Source organism: Dasypus novemcinctus, chromosome 9, assembly GCF_030445035.2.
Source record: "Dasypus novemcinctus isolate mDasNov1 chromosome 9, mDasNov1.1.hap2, whole genome shotgun sequence".
Lineage (NCBI taxonomy): Eukaryota > Metazoa > Chordata > Mammalia > Cingulata > Dasypodidae > Dasypus > Dasypus novemcinctus.
The window spans coordinates 117,774,413-117,790,202 of NC_080681.1; the positions used below are offsets into that span (position 1 = coordinate 117,774,413).

At 57.5% G+C, this 15,790-nt stretch overlaps 1 protein-coding gene across 1 annotated transcript in view; it reads right to left on the reverse strand.

Annotated features, from left to right (window-relative positions):
* Window positions 1-10,172, reverse strand: part of CROCC (ciliary rootlet coiled-coil, rootletin) — a 43,057-nt gene extending 32,885 nt beyond the window's left edge. Inside the window, exons 1-4 of the mRNA XM_058304302.1 lie at window positions 10,121-10,172; window positions 4,384-5,283; window positions 3,732-3,873; window positions 2,425-2,579 (exon numbers count right to left, since the gene is read on the reverse strand). Of these exons, the coding sequence (XP_058160285.1) occupies window positions 2,425-2,579; window positions 3,732-3,873; window positions 4,384-4,443 (357 nt within the window). The 5' untranslated portion in view covers window positions 4,444-5,283; window positions 10,121-10,172. The remainder of the gene's footprint in view (window positions 1-2,424; window positions 2,580-3,731; window positions 3,874-4,383; window positions 5,284-10,120) is intronic.
* Window positions 10,173-15,790: the final 5,618 nt, after the last annotated feature.

The window sequence follows — 15,790 nt, forward strand, 5'->3', positions numbered from 1 at the left end:
CTGGGTGGGATGTGCAATGTGTGCTTTGCACACTTGTGTGAACCAGGATGCTCTTTGCTTCTGGGACCGGGACGGGGTCAGGCAGAGGCCGGGTGCTGCGCCCTCTCCCCAGTGCCCTGCGCCAGGCCCAGGCCACTCCCAGCCGCACCTCAGCCCATTCCACAGACCTCGATCCTCACAAAACAGCCTTTCAATTTTGCTGGTAATTCAAAAGAGAAGGAGGCTGCCGCCCAGCCAGGGATGAAAGAAGTTTACTGTCTCCCCTAGCAACCGGCCGCCTAGTCCTGCCATTCGATTTGCTCTGCCCAGGTTGCCATGGACACAGGGGGAGCTCAGGGGGTCCGTCCTCTGGAGCCAAGGGGGATGTGGCCCCTCCCTCCTCCCCGTTCCCAGCTGCCTCACCCCTCAGGGACAGGAACAAGAGAGTGGGGCTCCACAGGGACCCTGAGGTCCTCTCCCTGACATGGGAGGTGGCCTCTGGGAATCCCTGCCTCAGTTTCCCTATAGGCAGTCAACAGGATGCAGATCCTGACCCCACATCAGGGATGCTGTGGGGTGTAACGGGTCAGAACAACCTTACTGACTGTCCCCCAATCCCGTCCCCCACGCAATGGCAGTGGCCACAGGGGCAGGCCCTGCCACCCTCAGGCCCAGGGCCAAGTGGGCAGCAGGGAGACAGTGCTGCAGGACAGCAGAGGGCCAGGACAGGGCAACGCGGGCCCTCGGCCCAGCTCCATTGCTGACCTTGGCCTAGAGCGCACCCTCTCTGAGCCTCAGTTTCCCCATCAGTGATAAGTTCATCTCCAGGCTCGATGTTCTCTGTGGACCCGCCCCTGGGAAAGGCCTTCGTGCTCATTCTCATCCAATCCCTGTCCCCAGGTGGGGCCTCGCTCAAGCCATCTCAGACAGAGGACAGTTCCATCGCCAGGTCCCCTCGGCATGCAATTCAGAGGCCTCCTGAGGGAGTTTTCTAGACCAACGCAGATCTCCCTCGCTGCATCCCCCGGCCCCCAGCAGCTGTGTCCGAGCAGCAACGGGAGCGGCCGCGTCCCACCAGCCAGGGAAGGCAGTGCCAGCTCCGCAGCTGGTCAGAGGTTGGCATCTAAGAGGCAGGCCCTGGGGGGGGGGGCGGCACTGTGCCAGGGGCCAAAAAAAGAGAGGCCTGAATCAGGAGGGACTGGCTTAGGACCCTGTCACCACTGAGGATGCGGGCCTCGGGCCAGCCCGTCCTCCACAGCCCCTGCCAACCCTGGGAAAACCAGCTCTTCATTTCAATGCTGGGGGCCACCGCGGGCCCCCCACCCTGCTCCTCGGCAAGTCGCAACAAGTCCGAAGCTTATCCAGGCAGGCAGATGCCAGGACGCCAGCACACCCACAGCCAAACACAGACACACAGACCCCTTCCCAGCAGTCTGCGAGCCCCAGCGTGGATCGGCCTAGCTCAAGGGTCCTGGGGCCAAGAATGGCTCTGCCACCATCACCCAGGGGACCCTGGCCAGGACCTGTCCCCCCCAGGCTCCAGCTCCCCACCTGTAATACCATAGGGCGACACTAGTTGAAGTCCAAGGTCCCTTCCAGCTTTCCAGGGGACAGCTGCCCCATGGAACCTCCAGCCCATGTCTCTTCCCTCAAGCCAGGAAGCAAACTGCCATGCAGAGGCCTGGGCTGGGGGATGGGAAATCCGGGCTCTAGCCTTAACTGGCTGCGGGACCCTGAGCACGGTGCCTCCCCTCTCTGAACCTCGGTTTCCTTCTCTGTTAATCGGGCATCACAATGGTTCTGACTGAGACATTAAATGACAAGGCCCTAGCACGTGCCAGGACACAGCAGGTACTCGATGAGCAGGAGCTGAGGCTTCACCTGTTACCACCGCCCACAGCTCTGCTGGCGGCACACGCGCACTCCGTCCCTGTGCAGCTCCTTCACCAACTTGCAGCTGCTGTCAGTTCCCCAGGGATACCTCCCAAGAGCCTGGGGACCCAGAGGAGACAATGCACTAAGAAAATGTGGCCCTCCTAGCCCGGTCCTTACCACTCCCCTGCGCTGGGTGCTGCACAACCCTGCAGCAGAGGTTCCCAGGGGAGCTGAGTCCCGCTGGTCTCGGGGACAGGCCCAGCTTCTTCTTCCCTCCCTGGCTGGCCCTCACACCCGACGGGCCCGAGGAACTCAGCCTGTGCCAACACCAGCGTGTCCCAGCCTTGACGCCAGGGAGATGCCAAGCGAGACTCAGGCGGAGGGAGGGACCTTCAAGGATCTTGTTCTCTGTATCCCCAGCAGCTCAAAAGATGCTCAGAGAGTGGAAGCGATTTGCTCAAGGCCATTCGAGTTGGGAGAGGCTGGACTTGAACCCAGGCTGGCCAGACTCCAGGGTGCAGCCTTCTGACCAGCAGAGCGGCCCACCCCTGAGCCCCCAGCAGCACCCACCCTCTCGCTGATGGCGTTGTACTTGATGGCGAGCTCATCACGCTCGGCGCGGCTCTGCGCCAGCAGGTCCTCCACGCGGGACAGCTCCTGCTGCAGCAGCTGGTTCTCCTCCTGCAGCGACAGCAGCGACGCCATCTCCGTGGTCGGCGGCGGGGCTGGCGAGGGAGGGCAGGCCTGCGGTAGGTGTCCTCCTGGGCCCTGGGTGACACTGCCCCACCCAGCACTTGGGGCAGGAAGACTGACGAGGCCCCAAGGGGCAGCCCGGGTGGGTGTGGACGGAGCAGCAGGCTGTGTAGACATAGCCGAGGGTGGACAGGGAGAGGTCCAGGGCAGTTAAAAGTGGACACTTCTGCAGCCCAAGTATGGCCCCAGCAGGCCAGGAGGCATAAGAGAAGGTGAGGGCCTCGGAGGCTCAGCCAGGAGGCCTAGGTCCCTCCTTCTCCAATGACTCTGCGTCTCTGGGCCTCAGTTTTGCTAATCTGTCAAGTGGGTGGAACAGTAAATACCCAGGCCCTGCCAGGCAAGAGGAAAGCGCCACTCAGGGGAAGGGCTTCTGGTAACTTCTGCAGCTGGGGCTCAAGGTCCTGCTGATCAGGTTATGAGGATGAAGGAGGAGTAAGAGGAGGAATAGAAAGACCAGTGGGAGGGGCAGAGATCCGCCTCCTGGGGCAAGGCCTCGCTTCATCTCTCCCCCAGGGGCCCCCAGGGGTCCCCACTTCTCTGGTCCTCCCGAGCGCCTGCTCCCAGCCCAGCAGCCGGGCAGGGACTGCGTCAGGAGCACCAAAAACACCTCGAGGAGCGCGGCCAACACCCGCTGCCCCTGACTTTGACCTTCACAGACCCACCGAGGTTGTGCGTGATGCCCACCCGGGGAAGGGAGGGCCCATCTCTCTTCCTGCCCGGTGCAGAATGGGCAGCGCCGCCGCTCGGACGCCTGCAAGGCCCTGGTCTGCGCCGAGCTGCCCTCTCCCTGTAACCTCCAGTTGAGCCAACTCACACCATCCTGGGAGGAAACACGGGAGTGGGGTCTGTGCCCGCAGCAGGCCACAGGCGAGCGGGGAGCGGGTGCTCAGCCCTTCTAGCTGCCTCCCGTGGAGAGCAAGTCTGGGCAAATAACACTGCTGCTCTGGCCTCCGTTTCCTCACCTGTAAAATGGGTCCTTCTACCATAGGGTTGTGCCTGCCTCAAAATAAGGGTTCAAGCAACGGCGGTCCAGTCTTTTGGATCATTTCTGGCTGCAGAGGAGGGAGGTGTGACAGAGGGGGATGCAGGCCGTGTTCCTGAGGGGGGCGGCTGGGGAGGCGTACCTGGGCTCTCGGGCTGGGCGAGGTTGTGGGTGACAATCTCCCGGACGCGGGTGGGCAGGGGGACCCGTCGAGAGCCCTGGGCCGGGTCCTGCACGCTCAGGCCCTTCTCCAGGCCCGGCCCCAGGACGCTGCTCTCCAACGTCTGTGGGGAGAGAGAGGGGGTCCGCGGGAGACCTGGGGCCTGCGCTCCCTGGCCTGGGCCAAGATGTGGGTGCCCAGGAGACCCTCCAGGAAATCGCCAAGAAGGGGGGGGGTGCTGAGAGGCAGAACCGGCGAAAAGCCCCAAGGGAGTGGAGTCTCGTGCACCCCCCGCCTCCACCAGGAAGCACCTCCCGGGGCAGAGAAGGGGCCAAACGCCCCACGAACGCCCTGGTGGGGGGGGGCCTAGCACAGAGCGGTGGGAGCCCCGGTCCAGCCCTGGCCAAGACGGTGAGGAGCCTCTTGTGCCACCAGTGGTCCCCACCCCTAAAAGCTGGGCGTAGGCACATCTTCCCGGAGCACTGGGAGAGAGGGTGGGGGGCATCCCTCGGCCCCAGACCTGGCTGGAAAGTGCCACGAGCCAGGGCCCCTCTACATCCCATGCCCACCCAGCCTCTCCCAGCCCTCGACCCCCAAGACGCCCCCACCCTCGCCCACTCCTGCCGGGGCCCACCTGGATAACCGTTTCTAGCGCCAGCCACGTCTCCAGCGACCCCTCCAGCCCCGAGCTCATGGGGCGGGGAGGGCAGGCACCGCTCTTGCCCCCTTCTCCTGGGCCCCGTAGACCGGCTCAGCCCTCCGGCCCCTCAGCCCACACAGTGCTGAGCCCTGGGCAGATCTGCTTAAATCCGGCGGCGCCCCATGTGACCGGGGAGGTGGGAGGGGCGGGCAGGGGGCTGAGAGGAGGAGGAGGGGAGGGGAGAGAAGGGGAGGGGGGCAGAGGAAGAGGGGAGAGGAGGAAAGGAGAGAGGGGAGGAGAGGGGAAGGGAGTGGAGAACCGGAAGCATGGAAAGGGGGAAGGGAAGGGGGGACCTGGAGGTGAGGACCCCTCTACTCTTAGCAGACTGCCTGGGGTCTCCAGCCCTCCAAGCCCCAGGGCATGGTCAGCGCCCGGGGACAGGCCAGAGTCCCAAGTCTGGGGAACCTTCTTTGCTGACCCAGAACCAGGGTCACGAGGTTTGCAGAGACTGTGAGATTGGCGGGGGTGCTAGGACGTTTCCCCACATCAGGTGCAAACCAAGGAATGTGGGCTGTGGTGTCCCCAGATCAGGCAAGGTGCTGCATCCCCCAACTGGCTGAGTGCCGCCGGGAAAGCAGCTTTGCCTCTCTGAGCCTTGGGGCTCTCGCGGGTGAACTGCAGGGACACTGGTACCCACCTCGTGGCGCTGCCTGGGGATTAAACAAGATGTCACATGTGCATTAACAGCGTTGGGCAAGGGCGGGGCCCAGAGTGAGCATATTCTAAATACCGATTTTGAGGTAGGAGAGCAGGGAACCTGGGACAGGTGGAGTCAGTGTTCAGAGACCCCTACATGGGGAAAGAGCAGCATCCGGACAAGTTTGGGAAAGACACCTGCGTGCAAGAGAGAGAAGCCTAAGGCTACGCAAGCAGCAGCTCAGCTTATCTGATAACCCACCCCTTGCCCAAGGACAACCCCTCGAGGTGGCCCGCTGCTATCAAGGTGGCCCGCTGCTACCCCTGCTCCTCAGCACACGCCCCACCCACCTGCACCCGCCCTCCTTCCTTCAACACTGTTCAGTAAACCATCTTCCTGCCTACTCAGTCCTTGCTTTCCTGCGATTGAACAAGAACCGTCTCCATCAACAATTTCCTTCACTTGAAAATCCCAAATGCACAGTCCCTATCCCCCAGGGCCCTGGGGCTCAGAGGCCCACCAACCTCCACCCACTGTCCCTTCCCGGTGGCAAGGAAGCCAGATGGCCGAGTGGTTAGGCTCACATGCTCAGGAGTCAGGGTCAGATTTGGGGTCACGTCCTGAGACCCAGCTCTGCCATCTGTTGGCACTATGACCTTGGACAAGTCACCTCTCTGGGCCTCAGTTTTCTCATTTTCAGCGCCCGCATCTTGGCTCCCCAAGGACGAGCACTGTGATGGCACTCACCCAGCAACTGCTGCGTGCCATGCCCACAGGGAGTGTATCCACCTCATCTCATTAAATCCTCATCTCCACCTGTTTCCAGGTGAGCAAGTTGAGGCTCAGAGAGGTTGGGGCTCCAACCTACCCACTGGGCCATGCGGCCCCCAAAAGCGCCTCAAAGGCAAGGCCAGGCCATTTGCACTTCAGGACTCTACCACCGTGTCTAGGTCAGACCCAGGGATGCAGCAGGTGCCACAAAAATGCACATCACTCCAGGCTCAGGCCTGGGCTCCCTGATCCCCAATTGGGGAATCTGCCTCCTGCAGATCAAGAAATGGAAAACCAGGAAACAGGGCACACCGGGCCAAGGAGATGAGCACCCCAAACTGCTATGGCACCAAGGCCCGATTTAGGTGAAACTGAACCTGGTCAGGGACAGAGAGCTGCCAGTACAAAACTGAGGGGCTCCGGGCAACAGCAGTGGCTCAATCAAGTGGGCTCCCGTCTACCATACGGGAGGCCCTGTGTTGGCTTCCCAGGGCCTCCTTGTGAAGGCAGGCTCGCCCACGCCTGCAGAGAGCTGACAGCCCGCGCCCATGCCCACGGAGAGCTGATGGCCCGAGTCCGCAGAGAGCTGATAGTCTGCGCCCGTGGAGAGCTGGCGCAGCAAGATAACGCAACAAAGGGAGACAAGCAGACACAGAAGAACCCACAGCAAATAGACACAGAGAGCAAAGAGCAAGCAAGCGGTAAGGCAGGGGGGATAAATAAAACAAATCTTAAAAAATAAAAAAAAATAATAAACCAACCAAACCAGGGGCCCCGCACTCAGACAGCATCCAGAAACTCCCTGAAGGCCACATGCCCAGGATAGTGCATGGGAGGAGGCTGCCAACACCCCTGGACCAGTGCCTGCTTGGTACTGTGAACCCAGCGTGGTACTGGGAGGTGGGGATCCCAAATGTGCTTAGTGAACTGAACTGAATTATTCTGAGCTACTACCCCCCAGCCAGTGCCCTAAGGGCTGGGGAAGGAGGCAGGATGCCGGCACTCTGGGCATGGGGTGATACCAAGCCCCAAAGTTCTCCTCCTAAAGTCCTACTGGGCACCATAGATCCTAAACCTGGGGCAGATGTACACTTTCCCCATGTCTGCAGCTCCTATCCAATTCTGGAAAAAATCACTGGGTTCCTCATAGGAAAGGACTGGGTGTGACAGCTTCACCACCTGACTGCCTGGTCTCTGGTCTTGGCTATTTCCCCTCACCAGCTTTGTGACCCTAAGCCAGTGACCTCGCCTGGGAGCCTCAGTTTCCTATCTGAAAAATGGGATCATAATGCTGCCTGCTTCTGTCGTAACGCTTACATCAGATGACCCACGCTCAGCTGCATGGCCACGTGCGGCCTGGCAGAAACTGCTAGGTGTTCCCCACCGCCCAAAAGCATTTCCAAATTCTCAGACGCAAATGGCTAGAAGCCATTTCCCAGCCTCCCTTGCAGTCAGAGGTGGCCACGTGACCAAGTTCTGGTCAACGGAATTAGGGCAGAAAGCATGCGTGGCCCATAAAAACGTCCCATGAGGAATGGTTTCTCTCCTCCCCCATCTACTGGTGGGAAGGAAACAACTCTGAGGCCCGGGGGGATGCCAGAGCCACAAGATGGAAGGGCCCTGGGCCCCTGGGTCATCACGTGAAAGTCACCTGCCAAGTACCCAACAGGACTTTTCATGAATGAGAAATCAACCTTGGGCGCGTTACGCCACTGAGATTTCAGGGTTTCATTATACATCAGCCAGCAGCACCTCACTACACACGGTTACATGGTGAGTAAGCACTGGCTGTTATTTCTGCCATCATTAGGATCGTTTGTGTTACTGGCTGTTCCCAGGACCCAACTGAGATCTTGTGCCTGGCACACAGTAGGCCCTCAGCCATCTCTTGGTGGATAAATACAGAGGAGGCATCCTTTGCATTCATTCCCTTCCCACTCCCACTTGGCTCTTTTCCACCATCCAAATCTGCTGTGTGCTAAGTCAGGCTGCAATAACTAGCCAAAACTAGCTAAAGAGTCCTTGTGAGTTTCAAATATATCATCCAATCTCTCTCTAGTCTCCAGCTGCTGTCTAGAAATTATAATAGAAATAGTCAACCAACCATGAGCCAAGCCCTGCACCCAAAACATTCCATCTATCCATCATCTGTTTTAACCTTCTTGACAGCTCTGCGATGTCAGTACTGCTCCGCCCACTTCACAGATGGCAACACTAAGACTCCGCGAGGACCTTGCCTAAGCCCACCCAGCCAGAAGAGGTGCAGGCACAGCTAAGGCCCAGGTATGCCCAGTTCCAAAGCCTAAGCTACTTCCTGTACCATGTGTTTTAAATAACAGCAATGGCTGCCGTTATGTAGCACCTACTGTGTGCTGAAACCAGCCTAGGTCTCTGATAGAGGATACGAGCCTCTGCCACCTCTTGCCTGGGCTGCTGAGACAGCTCCTTGTGGGTCCCCTGCTGTCCCTCTTGATCCCTTCCTCATCTTTCTCACACAACAGAGATCACGTCCTTCCTCTGTTCAAATCCCTCCTCTGGCTGCCATCACACACACACACAACTCCAAAGTCCTGCCCGCAGCCTAGAAGGCCTGCCTGGCCTGGCCCTGGCTCACCTCTCCCACCTCAGCTCCTCCCCGTGCATGCCACTGTGGCCACACTGGCCTTCTCTCACAATTCCTCAAACTCACCAGGCACACTCCCACCTCAGGGCCTTTGCACCTGCCATCTCCTCTCCTGGAGTGCTCTTCCCTCTTCCTTTGCCTGGCTGGCTCCTGCCTGTCAACCAGATCTTGGCTTAATAGGGTCAACCTTCTGAGAGAGCTAACCCTGACCTCCGTGGCTAAAGCAGTCCCTGCCAGTCCTCAATCACTGTTTATTCCAACTTGTATGTTGTCTGTCTCCTCCAAGGGCATCGCTATCTCCACAGTCCCTGAGGTCCAAACGTCCACGAACAGCTTTGGAGTGAAGGAATGCCAAAAGGCAAGTCACAACATGGGAAATTAAGGGAAAAAGAGAAAAGGAAAACAATTCCCCTTGGCTCTGGTTGGAGTCACCCTGGATGAGGCCTGGCCACGTATGACGTTAGCCACAAATGGGGATCATGGGACGGACCCCCAGTGAGCGCATATCCAGCCCCTGCTGCATCCCAGGAGTTCGCCACGCAGTGTTCCCCGTGGGACTCCCGGGCAGAAGGATGCCTTGCTTCCCAAGGGCTGAAAGGCTGGGGAGGAAGGAGCTAAGCCGGGGGAAAAAGGAGGCTCGGGCCAGGGGCCCTGCTTCTGTGCGGGTGGGAAACCCCCCAAGATCCAGGGGTTCTGGCTCCTGAGGCCTTTCCTGCACCCCACTCCTCACTGAGGGGCCCAGCCTGGCCTCAGCCTCTGGTCTGCTCCTGCCACAAGATTTATTAAGCACCTGCTGTGAGTACAGCTGAGGAAAATGGGAAATCTGGGATGTAAACAGACAAGAGGTACCCTCAGGATGCCCTCCCCCAGGGTCCCGACCCCCGCAAGCAAGTCCGGGTCCCAGAGGGACCTGGGGAGATGCGGTCACCCAGCGGACAGGCATCTGCTTGGAGCCCACACTTGCATAAAAATCACAAGGAGCTCCTGCTGAATGCCAGCTCCTGAGCGGCTGAGGGCGCCCGGGGCGCCCCTGTGGGAATTTCAAGGGGTGGAGGACCCAAATCCCTGCAGGCGTCTAGGAGCAGGCTGTGCCCTCATGGGCAACTCAATGGCCGCTCTGGGCCTCAGCTTCCTCATCTGGAAAATGGAGATACTCTGGACTCGGTGAGGTGGTCATGAAGATGAGCAAATCCCACACGGAGGGCGGGGATGTGTCTGGCACAGAGAAAGCCTCAGTAAACGCTTCGCAGCTCTGACTGTCGGGAAAGGCCTTCGAGGCAGCCGCGGCCTTGGAGCGCGGGGGGACCCCCAGACTCGGGCGGGTTTGGTCGGTCCCTTGCAGGCCGCCGCGCGCGGGCGCGAGAGGCTGGGTAGGATTTGGGGCCGGACGGAAGGCCAGCGGCGGGGAGGCGCCGAGGACGTCCCGAGCGCCCCCAGGGGTCCCCCGGGACCGTGGCTCCAGGCCGCCCCCTTGCGCGCGCCCGCTTTCCCGCCGCCCCCGCACGCCGTAACCTCAGCCCCGCGCCCTGCGCTCGGCCGCGCCCCGCGCCTCCTGCTGCCGGGAGCGCGCCCTGCGTGCCCAGGCCCCCGGCCTGCGGGAGCGCGCGCCGCCTTCCGCGCGCGCGGCCCTGGCCTCTTACCTCCGCGCGCTGCCGCCGCCGCCGCCGAGGCCAAGCGGGCCGGGCGGGGCCGGGCGCTCCCGCGGCGGGAGGGGAGCAGGGGGCGGAGTCCGCGCCCGCACCGCCCGCGCGCCCGCGTCGCCAGGGTCAGAGGGCGCGCCCCCGGGGCCGGGGTGGGGCCGGCGGGCGCGAGGCTCGGCCGCGCGGTCTGTGAAGCTCAGGGCCCGGCGCGGGGCTCTCGGGCGCGAGCGCCTGGCTGCCCTGGCCGTCCCCGCGGGAAGGGATCCTTAGGGCCTTTGCACAAACGGGACACTGGAGATTCTGCCAGGCCGCCAAGGTCACGCAGCGGCAACGGCGCAGCGCGGGATGAACCCGGGTCCTGCTTCAGGGAGTCCCACTGCCGGGGTCCCTAAACTCTGGCCACAGATGAGTGATTCCAGAGCAGCCCTATTGAGCCTCAGTTATTAGACGTGTCGGGGAGAATGTCTTTGTTTTCCTGATTTAGGGACAACCTTATATGCCTATCAAGTGGCGGAAGGCCACTTATATGCCTATCAAGTGGTGGAAGGCCATCTCTTCGCACAAGCTGCTGCGTGTCCACTAAGTGGGACCGGACTCGGAGCCTGGAGGCCCCAGCTTTCAGGACCAAGCGCAGCCTAGCGTGTGTGTGCCGGTCACTTCCCCGGGAACAGTAGCCGGCCTCCCTCCCTCCCCTCCCTGGGCCTGGAAGGCTCTGCACCAAATCACTCACCTCCCTGGGCGGAGGGAGAGGTGTGCTTTGTTTGAAAAAGGCAAGTTTACTCTTCTGCTTTTATATCTGGGAAAACAATACCCAGAAAGCAAGCCCGCAGGCTGGAGCTGAGGCTTGGACAGGTCCTGTGGGCAGGAGGGGGGTGAGTGGGCTTTGTTGTGTTATTTTTTTAAATCAAAGGGGAGCCTGGTTTTAACCCCTGCGGAACTCCGGCTGGAGGCGGCCAGTGCACCCCTCAGGCTCTGACACAGGGCAAGTTCAGGGGTGCAGGCAAGGCTGTGGCCCGGGCCGGGGACAAGAGACGGGACAAGAGAGACAGGTCAGTCTCCGGTGGGGGAAGGAGAGGCCCGACATTGGGAAGAGAAGGGCAGAGCCTCCCTGGGGAGCCCCTGGCTGGCAGAGAACCCAGGGTTATGTCACCTCACCTGGAATCTCCAGACCTGCCGGGGCCCCACCTGGCCCTGACAAGCCCATGGCTTGTCCTATTCTGGTCCTGTCTGTCCCTGGGGGCCCTCACTCCGAGACGTGGCCCACTCCTTGCAGCACCAGTGTCTGGGCCCAGGCCCCCGTCCCTGCTGCTCCTTCTCTACCAGGGCTCCCTTGATGGCTGGTTCCTGCACCTCCCAGGTGGCCTGTGCTGGCGGCTGCTTTTGTTTTCTCATTCTGTTCATATTCCTCTCTGAACTTTTCTGTGGAGCAGGTTCTAGGGTTATCTCCATTTCACAGAGGAGACAGGCCCAGAGATGTTGAGTCACTTGCCTGAGGACACACAGCAGCAAGTTCAGTGGCTTCCAATCCCATGCTCTTTCCCGTCTAGCATGCTGCCTCACTGGAGATTTTGGCTGGGACAGCAAACATAGCTCCTCTCTCCTTGACCCTCCGACCCCTAGACCCGTAGGAGCCTGCTTCAGTAAGGCGCATACTCACACCGGCCTCCTCCTCGGCTGACTTCTAGCTCCCCTCTCTGTGAAGAGGCTCGGTCCCCTGCTGTGCTGGCTCCATGGCTTAGCAAGGTTCAGCCCAGTCTGTGGTCATTTAACAACCAGGGCTGACACCCACTGGCCACCCTGCCCCGTAACCAGGTGATGCCCAGCCAGGGACCCCAGGGCCAAGAGAGGTGTGCCAGGTGCTCACCTGCTCAGCACGGAGGGTTCTAACTCTGCAGCTCAGGTAACTGGGAAACCAGTGGCCGGAGTCACCACCTCTAGGCTGTGAGGGCCAATCACCTGCCAAATCTTGATGGAAGACTGGATTGGACTCTGCCAATATCAGGAGAATCACATTAACCAGGAAGTTTAGAGAGTGGGTGTTCCGGTTAACTGGATTCGCTGAATATCTGAAGGCTAACTTAGAAGGTCTTTCTAAAATGCCTGACTTCAATAGCAGGAAGTCAGAAACACATAAATGCCCAGCCATAGGGGACTGCTTATATAAATCATGGGTTGGTCATATAATGGACTACTATGAAATCATTCCAGTTGTTACAGAAGAGTATTTAATGCCTGGAGAAATGGTTACGTTAAGTGAAAGGTTTCAGAACAGTAGTACACTATAAGCCCATCTTTGTAAAAGAAAAGCAAATTAGATATATATGTGGGGGGGGAGAAGGGGGGAAAAAGCATTTAATTGCTAACCATGGCTATCTCTCGGTGTCAATATGACAGGTACTCTTTTAAATGCAGATTTTCTTTGAAAAGATGGTACATTTACATGGTTCAAAATTGTAGTACAGAAAATTATACAGCAATATAATCTGTATAATTATTTTATACAACAATCTGTATAATTATATGTTTATATATTTATATAAGCATTTAAATATATAATTGTATAAAAATATATATATAATCTCGCAGCCACCCAGTTTCCCCCGAAGGCAACCAATGCTGTTTCTTGTATATCTTTGCAGAGATATTTTATGTACACCATGTATATCAATCTTTCCCTGCCCATTTTTTAGGCAGAAGAGCTTACACACACTCACTCTGCTCTGCACCTTGCTGCCCACCCTTGCTATAGCTTTTCAGTCTTTGCTTTCCCAAGGGACCTAGTATTCCCTGTATGGCTGTATTTGAATGTATGTAAAACTCATCCTCGGAGATGGACGTTATAGTAAGTAGATGTTTCAGAGGGCCATCAACGATCACCACCTCCTGTATCCAAACTCTTGTGTCATTGCCTCCACCTGAGTGCAGACCAGATCTGCTTCTAACAGAGCAGTCGGAGTTGACAGGATGTCACTTCTGAGATCAGGCCTCTGCCATCTTGCCAGCGTGCCCTCTTGCTCTCTCTCACTTTTTTTTCTTTTAAAGATTTATTTGTTATTTATTTCTCTTCCTACCCCCCCCTCATTGTCTGCTGTGTCCACTCGCTGTGTGTTCTTCTTCGTCTCCGGCAGCACTGGGAAGCTGCATCTCTTTTGTTGCATCATCTTGCTGCGTCGGTTCTCTGTGTGTGCGCACTGCTCCTGGCGGGCTGCACTTTTTTCACACGGGGCAGCTCTCCTTGTGGGGCACACACCTTGCGCATGGGGCGCCCCTATGTGAGGGCGCCCCTGCGTGGCATGGCACTCCTTGCATGTGGCAGTACTGTGCGTGGGCCAGCTCACCACACAGGTCAGGAGGCCCTGGGGATTGAACCCTGGACCCTCCCTATGGTAGGCGGATGCGCTATCACTTGAGCCACGTGTGCTTCCCTCTCACTCTTTGACAAAGGAAGCTAGCTGCCAAGGTGCGAGCTATGGAGAGGTCCACATGGCAAGAAACCAGGGTGAGTTCTGGCTAACCAACAAAGGAACCTGAGGCCCTAAATCCCAAACCCCGCAAGCACCTGACTCCTGCCAACAAGCGAGTGAGTGAACTCAGAGAGGGATCTTTTCCAAGCTGGGAACTAAGACAACACCAGTCTCGGCCAACACTTTGATTGCAGCTTGTGGGAGACCCAGAGACAGAGAACCCAGCTAAGCCCTGCCCAGATGCCTGACCCACAGAAAAAGTGCTGTTTTTAGCCATTAAGTTTTGGGGTGATTTGTTACTCAGCAACAGGTAAGCTCAATATACACATGAAGGCTATCTCCAATCTTTGGCTATGACAAACAGTATTACAGATGACTGAATATTCTTTGTGTTTGTTTTCAAATTTACCTGCCTTATATCTGTATTCAGAAAGAACACATTTTAAAATATTTGTCTACATCCAAGTTGCAGTGAGGAAAGTAGTCTCCTCCCTACTCCCATCCACCCTGCCTCAGAGCATTGGATTTTCCCACCACTCCCTGCTCAAAGAAATCCACATCTATTGCGTGCCTATTGTGCGCCTGGGTGTACTTCAGTGTCTTCCAATCCTTGGCCTGCCATTCATTATGTACCACATTGCAGCTTAATTGATGTGGAGGGGAGGGTGTTTTGGATTGAATCGTGTCCTCCATAAAGACATGATCAAGTCCTAAGCCCTGGTCCTGTGAACATGAGCCTAAGTGTAAACAGTTTCTTTGAAGATGTTATTAATGTGAGGCCAAACTGAATGAGGATAGGCTGTTAACCGGTGTTGACTGCTTATAAGCACTTCGGACCCAGGAGACAGATGGGAAGACAGCCATTGGATGGAGGCAGAAATCGAGTCGTGAATTGCCATCGAGCTGCCACTTTGGGGAAAGCCTGATTCTGACGACACTTTTGATTTAGGACTTCCAGCCTCCGAAAGTGTTGAGAATACAAGTTCCTTCAGTTTAAGCAACTGGTCTGTGATGTTTGTTATGGCAGCCCTCCCTGTTAATCTAAGATGGAGGAGAACTTCCATGTATCAAGCAGGTCATGCCAGGCCCTGGAGACAGCACAGCACTGCTCGAGAGAAATTCACACTGATTCAAAGTGTGGGTACTGGAGCTTAGCTTCCACCGCCTGGGCTCAGCCACTTAGCAACGATGTGCTTTGGGCAAACTACATCATTTCACTGTAGCTCCGTCTCATCATTTATAAACTAGGGATGAGTGGCTACCTCAAAAATTAAGTGCACAGAACAGCATTACATAAGCGATAGCGATTATCATTGTAAAGGAGAAAGTAAGGCCCCAAAGGGCATGTGAAGTGACCTGCCAAGGCCATAGAACTGGTAAATCTGTGCAGATGCTCTTTCCCAGATTCCCACCTCAACTACCCTTTGCTCACCTCTCAGGTATCTACTGCTGGCTACTAACACTACCACCAAGATAGTGGCCTGAAACAATCAGTGCACATTTATCATCTCGGTTTCTGTGGGTCAGGAGCCCGCGCACAGCTTAGCTCCAGAAAGCTGCAACCGAGGCATCAGCCAGGGCTAGGGTCTCATCTGAAGGCTAACTGGGCAAGGAGCTGCTTCCAAGCAGACCTGGTTGCTGGCAGCATTCATTTTTGCAGACTGCCGCCTAAAGGCCTGTGTCTTACGTGGCTTTGGGCCAGGGGCTGCCTGCAGTTCCTTGCCACCTGACCCTCTCCCTAAGCCAGCTCACACCACCGCGGCTTGCTTCTTCATAGCTAGTGTAAGGGTGTCTCTGAGCAAGACATTGCAAATTCACGGAACATGGTCCTGGAGGTGACAGTCCATCATCTTTGTCATAGTCCATTGGTTAGAAGCAAGTCATAGGTCCCACTCCCACTCAACGAATAGGGGATGACAGAAGAGTGTGATCAGGTGGGATCAGGAGGCGGGATCACGTGGGCCACCTGAGAGTCTGCCACATCTCTTGGTATATCCAAATCCTCCGTTGTGCAGAGAGCAGCTCATATCCCACAAACCCAAGGCCCATCTCCTACTATCCATTTTATCCAACCTCCACTCCAAATTCCACCAATTTGTAAGCTCCAATATTGGGGGGTTACCTGGGGACCCCAACCCTGTATCAAGTTTTTTTTTCAGCTGGGATTCCAGTTGATGGAAAGCATGAAACTGCCCCTTACCCAACC